General features: G+C 45.1%; 1 protein-coding gene across 2 annotated transcripts in view; it reads right to left on the reverse strand.

Annotated features, from left to right (window-relative positions):
* The window catches only part of ece1 (endothelin converting enzyme 1), a 63,307-nt gene extending 56,464 nt beyond the window's left edge, over positions 1–6,843 (reverse strand). Inside the window, exon 1 of one of the 2 annotated variants that reach the window (XM_063214825.1) lies at positions 6,737–6,843. In XM_063214825.1, the coding sequence (XP_063070895.1) occupies positions 6,737–6,739 (3 nt within the window). In that variant the 5' untranslated portion in view covers positions 6,740–6,843. Of the gene's footprint in view, positions 1–6,730 lie in introns of both variants that reach the window. The other variant, XM_063214824.1, reaches the window with a different exon arrangement.

Raw genomic sequence — 6,843 nt, forward strand, 5'->3', positions numbered from 1 at the left:
ACACACACACACACACACACACACACACACACACACACACACACACAGAGACTTAAATGACTCTCGTGTTTGGAAAGAACACGCAGCCAAGAACTATTAACAGACCGCAATGATTTTACTTGCTACGTCATAGCCTGGGGAGATTAGGCTAATGGTAGAAATTGAGCGTTTTACAAGAATGGTACTCTAAGTGTAAGCCCAAGATGTGGACATGAAAAAGAAAGCGAGATAATCTTGACTTAAAAATAAGCAGCAGGCAAAGCAGCTTTATTACCTCAACTCCTAGTTGTGCATGTCAACAATATCTTCAAATACCCTGCATTTGAAAAACAATGTGTGGGGGGGGGGGTTGGGGGGGCAGAATGGAATCTAGTTCCCTTCAAAAAATACTTCAAGTGATGAAGGTTTCTCAAAAACAAGAGACAGTCAAAATAAAGAGGCCTTCACGTATCCTTCCCCTCCCCTCGTCATCTCTCATCTGCGAGATAATCTTATCAGACTGCCTGCTGCTATGCTGCCCACCAAGTGTGCCGACAGTGGAGGACAAAGCGGTCCCTTGTCCCGGGCCCAGGGAGAAGGGGGGTCCCCATACATTGTGTTATTGTAGGGCAGTGGTTCTCAACCTTTTTCTACACAAACACCCCCTTGACCTCATCATAAGACTCCCAATGCCCCCTAGACATCATCATAAGCCTGCCAACTCCCCCTTTAGCATTGAAAAATGAAGTAGACTAATGGCCCCAATGGAAACTAAGCCCCGCCCCCACTCAGCTGCGTCCTTCTTAACGCCCCCTAGGGCTCCCCAATGCCCCCTGGGGGACTGTACCACCCCCGTTGAGAAACACTGTTGTAAGGGAGATTACTTTACTCTCTACTGTGCATATTGTTTTGCCATGGGCCCCGCCGAAGCTGCCAGCGGCCCTGCTGCCTAGTGCCTACCCAGGACCGGACTAACATTGCCCGGGGCCCCTAGGCTACAGGTTGTTGTGGGGCCCCCTGAAAGACACATTTTGCAGGAGAATTACATAGGCAATGTCATATAATAATAATTACGAGCTAGGAATTGAGGACAACTTGTCTACCAACTGTACTGAACACAATAGATACATTTTTTGAATGTTGCATTGGGTCAAAAGTCTGCATTTTGTTTCACTTCACCACCCCCTGGCAGGTGGGGGCCCCTGGGCTGCAGCCATATCTAGCCTGTGCGTTAATCCGGCCCTGTGCCTACCGTGCTGTTTTTGGGCTGCTTAGCCAAAACAACACCTTATTATTCTGACCACATGTTGGTTAGGCACGCCGCCACGCGTACCCTACTAAAGCTATAAATGTCTTCGGTTTGGTTAACAGGCTACCCTGTTGGGGACACCTTCTTAGAATAGCACAAATATAGACAGCAGGCTTGATGGTGTGCATGTGTTTGCATGTGTATGTGGTCATTAGCACTGTACGCAGGCTTGGTAGTGTATGTTTGTGTGTGCGTGTGCGCGTGCGCGTGCGTGTGTGTGTGTGTGTGTGTGTGTGTGTGTGTGTGTGTGTGTGTATGTGTGCGTGTGTGTGTGGTTGTGTGTGTGTGTGTGTGTGCGTGTGTGTGTGTGTGTGTGTGTGTGTGTGTGTGTGTGTGTGTGTGTGTGTGTGTGTGTGTGTTTATTCTTGTGCACTAGTAGCAAGGGGGAGAAGAGGGGACCATTGACGTTACCAAACAGGTACATCAGGCCGGGTCATTTCTCCTCAACATCGTAGCCTGTTAGTGCACATGGAGTCGCCGGCGGGCCTATTCACTAGTTGCTGAAAATGCTCAACTACATGCTTAAGACATTATTATGACGTTACCGAGAGCCTTAAGTCACGGATTAAGACATAGCCAGTACGGTTATAACATACACTGTAAGAAAATTTCCCTGCAAAATAACGGCAGTTACTGGCAATTATATTTACCTGTAATTCTACTGTTATTTCACACCAAAAATCAAATACAGCTCATTGCTGTTTAATGTATCACAGTATATAACATTTTTTCAGCAGCAATTGAACTGTTAAATAACAGTACTCTACAGAAAAATAACAGTACATTTCAGTTAAAAAGTTGAATTGTACTGTATGATGACAGACAAATGCTGGGTCATAGTTGTATTCATGAATATGGCCATGGCAACTTCCTACCCCACCCATCATTCTCCATAACTGTGGTACCCTGGCCATGTTACCACCCCACCTTCCCATCGTTCACCATGACTGGAGTGCCTTGAGCATGATACTATGGCGCAATGCTGTATTGAGAAAATGGTTTGCGGTGGTCCTTTGAAAGTGTGGGCATGAATAAAATTTCAGAGTACGCAGTGCTATGTTACAATGATAGTGTGCAAGGTGGGCTTTTTACTGTATCTCTTGATGAGCCAATGATGAATATAGCATTGTTCAGTCTTTAAAAAATATTTTGTACCAAGTAGCACAGCAAACAAGCTAGCTCTCAAAGCAATGCCTAATTTGCAGCAGGCACATTATATGCAACAATGCCACAAATGATGCCACATACAGCAAGCTTTCACAAAGAGGAAAGTGTGCAAGCATGTAAGCAAGCTTGTAGGCAAGATTGTAGGCAAACAAGTGCTATGCTGTGCCATGCAGGCCAGCCAGCAGGCAGGCAAGCAACTGAAGTGTTGATAGTCCAGATTTATATACAGGTGCAAGAGTACCATGTGACCAGAGTCATCAGGCCCTTGGCAGGTGACGCCCGTAATTGAATAATGGCATAACAGCCCTACTCAGGTGAGGCCAGGCACTGATTAGCAGATTGGTTTAGATGGGGCAGCTTGTTGCAAGAGTGTTACAAGTTCTTAAAATGTTTCAGCCATTCACACTTTCATCACTATCAAAATGCATGTGCTACTCACACTTTGCTGCATCAAGCACTTTTTAAGTATTGTAGTTTCCTTAGAAATTGTTTCATCATGCTTGATAGTATCAGATAATCTTTAACCAGTCAGAATGACTTCAGTTCTTCAGGTGGTATTGAAGTTTGATGGTGATCACGGACAAGTGGAGGATGAATGGGTTTCAATGGTGCTGCCTACAATAACTTGTTATTTTCTAGAGATGCACCGGATCCGGTTCCGGTTCCGGATCCGTCAGGATAATAGAGTTTTTCACAGGGTCCGGGTCCGGCAGGATCTTAAGCAGTGGATCCGGTATCCGGCATGTTACCTAAAAATCAGGGTCTGGTGCATGTCTAGCCTAGGCTTTTCAGTCTTTCACAACCCCAATCACTGCATGGAGTGAAATCCCTTTGGAAGCGGCTATTGCAGGCAGTGTGGCAATAAGCCAATGAGTCTAAAAAATAGTTTGCGCCAACGTAATAAAAAGGGCCCACGTGTGCGAGTAGACTATATGTTTCAACCCTTTTGTAGGATCCGGTATCCGGTTCCGGATCCGGCAGGATCTTATTCAGTGGATCTGGTATCCGGCAGGATCCTAAAAATCAGGATCCGGTGCATCTCTAGTTTTTTCCACAACGGTGAATACTGCTATTGTGCAGTACTTACTGTTTATGCTCAATATGTGACTAAAAAGTAATATTTTCACAGTAGTGGTCTGTTTTTTCGAAAAACAGTAGAATGCTGTTCAGAATTGCCGTAAATAAACAGCTATTTGTTACAGTGTAGGCTCTGTGCAAAGGGGCTAAGTAAGACCTAGCAGCATAATAATAAATCCACTTCAATAACAGGCATCTCATTTGGCTATTCAGCAAGCGAATTGCCATGCTTCATTCCACCTTCTCGAGTGTGCCATGACTGTTGACTTGCCAAGACTGTTCTGACTAATCACAAATAAAGCCCCGCTCTCACCTTGAAAAACAAAATTAGGGTCTGATCACACTACAGCATATTTCATTGTAACTACGTACTTCTACAGTAACTACTAGTACAGAGATATAACAAGGTCGTATTGCATCATCCCATCAGAAAGAGGAAGCAGGAGGTTTGTTATCAAAGTTTTGCAGGCATCTGATAAAAAAAAAGTTTTTTGTTTTTTGGTTGTTGGTGGACTGGTCTAGACTAGAGTGTGCTTTGGGCTTTGGCAACTTTGCAAATGACTGCCATGCACCCACCACCAAAATAGCATAAAACACACTCAAAAGAGAAGGGGAGGGTGGGGACCAATAACTCGTCACCTCCACATTGTGAGAAATAGGACGTGGCCTCCCAAAGCCCCTGGCACCAGGCCCTGGCTGCCATCTGCGGGCATGACCCCTAATGCCAAGCAAGCCTCGTACCAACGCCTGCACTGTGTTCAGGAAGTAAACACGAGAAAGAGGAGAAGAGTGCGAAATATATTCATCCAACACAACACTTGGAACACCAACCCTTTCAAGACTCCGGAACGGTCACAGCCAACCTCTCCACCATCCGCCAACAAAAACCCAATGCTGCTGTTCTGTCCATATTGACTACTTTGTCAAAATCGGCTACCAGTAGGCTGTTAACATGGCCTGAGCCCAAACCGTAACCCTGCCGACGCCCTGGGGACTGTTGCTGTAAACATTTTGTCCTGACTTGGTGGCTCAGCTCCATGGGTAGGCCATATTGATGAAGCACTGGTCATGGTTTCTTTTCACCAGAACTTTGTTGGAGCAGCGGTATCGGGCAAGAAAAGTTGTTAACCAAACTATGTAAGAGGGGTCTGGTGAACAACAAATACAAACACAAACAGTGACTTATTGATGAATAAAGTCGCATAAATGGGGATTTCTGGATCCTCAGTTGAAAAACATACCGCTAGAGACCAAAGGTGCTATGGGCGTAGTACTAAGCAGCGTGCAAAATGGTGAATACTGAATTTCAACCATGATCAGCACAGCAGCACAGCGGCAGCGCTTGGTGTAACAGTATTAACAGTGGTGCACTGTTGGAAAGTTCATACAGTGCAAAGGAAACACTATGCCGTCATCGAGGCTACAAAAGATTGCTAAAAGAAGAAAAACACTTTGCCATCTAATCTCCCAGCTCCCAAGCCTCTTTCTTGGATGCCAGGGATCAGGGTCTTGGCACTCGCATTTGTTATTTTGTTATTGTCAGCACTCCATCGACACATAAAGGCATTTCAGATTATGACGCTAGATTAGGGATTGTGGCAATTATTATGTGGACTGCAGATTGGCACACTCACGTTTACAAGTTGAGAAGGGGGTGGGGACCGCTACACCATCAAAACAAAAAGGCATTTCAGATTATGACGCTAGATTAGGGATTGTGACAATTATTATTTGGATTATGGACTGGCAAACTCACGTTTACAAGTTATTTTTTCCAAAAGGTAAAAAAGCTTCTTTTGTCCCTGAGATGAACTTGGTACTTCTCAGAAATAACAGGAGTTTGTAATTCCAGGAGTTTGTAAGTTCATGAGTGACTACACACAATAGTTGGGGGTTATTTATCACTTTGAGGATTGCTGACAGCAACACAGCAGAGATGTATTGTGACCTTCTGATACCAAAGGGCCTCCACTTCCTCTCTCCTCTCCAAGGGCTCCAACACTGTGCTCAGCCCAAGCAGAAACCGCAAGTCTCATTTCAAAGGAAACGGGTAGAGCAGAATAAATGAGTTGATGAGCTAGTATTATACCGGTCTGGAACTTCTAAAAGTAAAATGAACAATCATATAACATTGGAAAAATCTCTCTCTCTCTCTCTCTCTCTCTCTCTCTCTCTCTCTCTCTCTCTCTCTCTCTCTCTCTCTCTCACTGTGCGTGTGTGCGTGGGCGCCTGTGTGTGTGTGTGTGTGTGTGCGCGCGCGCGTGTGCGCGAGAGCGCGTACGTGTGTGTGCCTTTGTGTGTGTGTGTGTGTGCGCGTGTGCGTGTGTGTTTGCGAGGGCGTTCGTGTTCGTGTTCGTGGAAAGTACATAGACGGCCTGCAATTTTCGGTAAGACAATGAAATCACAAAGTTGTTGTGACTGTCTAACAAGGTCAGATTGTGGCTGCCCAATGTCCAGATCCACTCTCAGTGTGAAGTCAACAGGAACAGACCTGTTGACTCAAGTCTCATGGCTTATATAATATGACAAACAACGTTCCAGAGTTTAATTTCCTCGTGGCACACAGATCATAATCAGATAGTGTATGTGCATTGCCAAGGCGCCAACGAGTAGCGTGATTGCTTCACCTGCCCTCTTTGTAGCTAGAAGCCCTGTCCTGATCCCACCTAGGTAATGAGTAACCCTGATGAGACTGAGGAACAGAATGAAAGACCAACTGGCGGAGTGGGCTGTCGTTGTTGAACAACACTACAATATACACACACACACAGATTTGCCATTTGCGCCAAAGTTTTTTGCAGACAGGCGATGGTGTTTCAAGTCATGCTTAAAATATGACAAAACGTGCCAGATTTTTTGAATACCACAGCTGTTATATCACACGCGCACACAGATACACACAACAGCGTCAGCGTGACGTACCCACGAGGTGTCTGGAACATCCTTGCGAAATGTGTCACATTTTTCTCTTCGTAAACTTGACACTCAAGAAACTTTCCGTCTTGCTGGACAGTTAAGTTGTTTTAAAAAAAAAACATGTCCGAGCCATCGTTGACCATTATGAGGTTTGATACAACTTGACATTTGTTTCGCGCGCATGTGTGTGCCCAATGTTATGGATGTTTTTGACAACTCGCTAAACTGCGCTTCAAGTAACATTGACATTATGACAAACGGGAGAAAAAAAACGACACTTACTCTTACCATGATGTCTCTAAAGCCTTTGCCTTGACCAGTTTAAGTCTCAACAGCACTGCAAGCAGTAGCTACAGCGCGGTGAGAATAAAGAGAAAGTCTATTTGGCCCCTACA

Source organism: Engraulis encrasicolus, chromosome 14 (genome assembly GCF_034702125.1).
Source record: "Engraulis encrasicolus isolate BLACKSEA-1 chromosome 14, IST_EnEncr_1.0, whole genome shotgun sequence".
NCBI classification, from domain to species: Eukaryota; Metazoa; Chordata; class Actinopteri; order Clupeiformes; family Engraulidae; genus Engraulis; species Engraulis encrasicolus.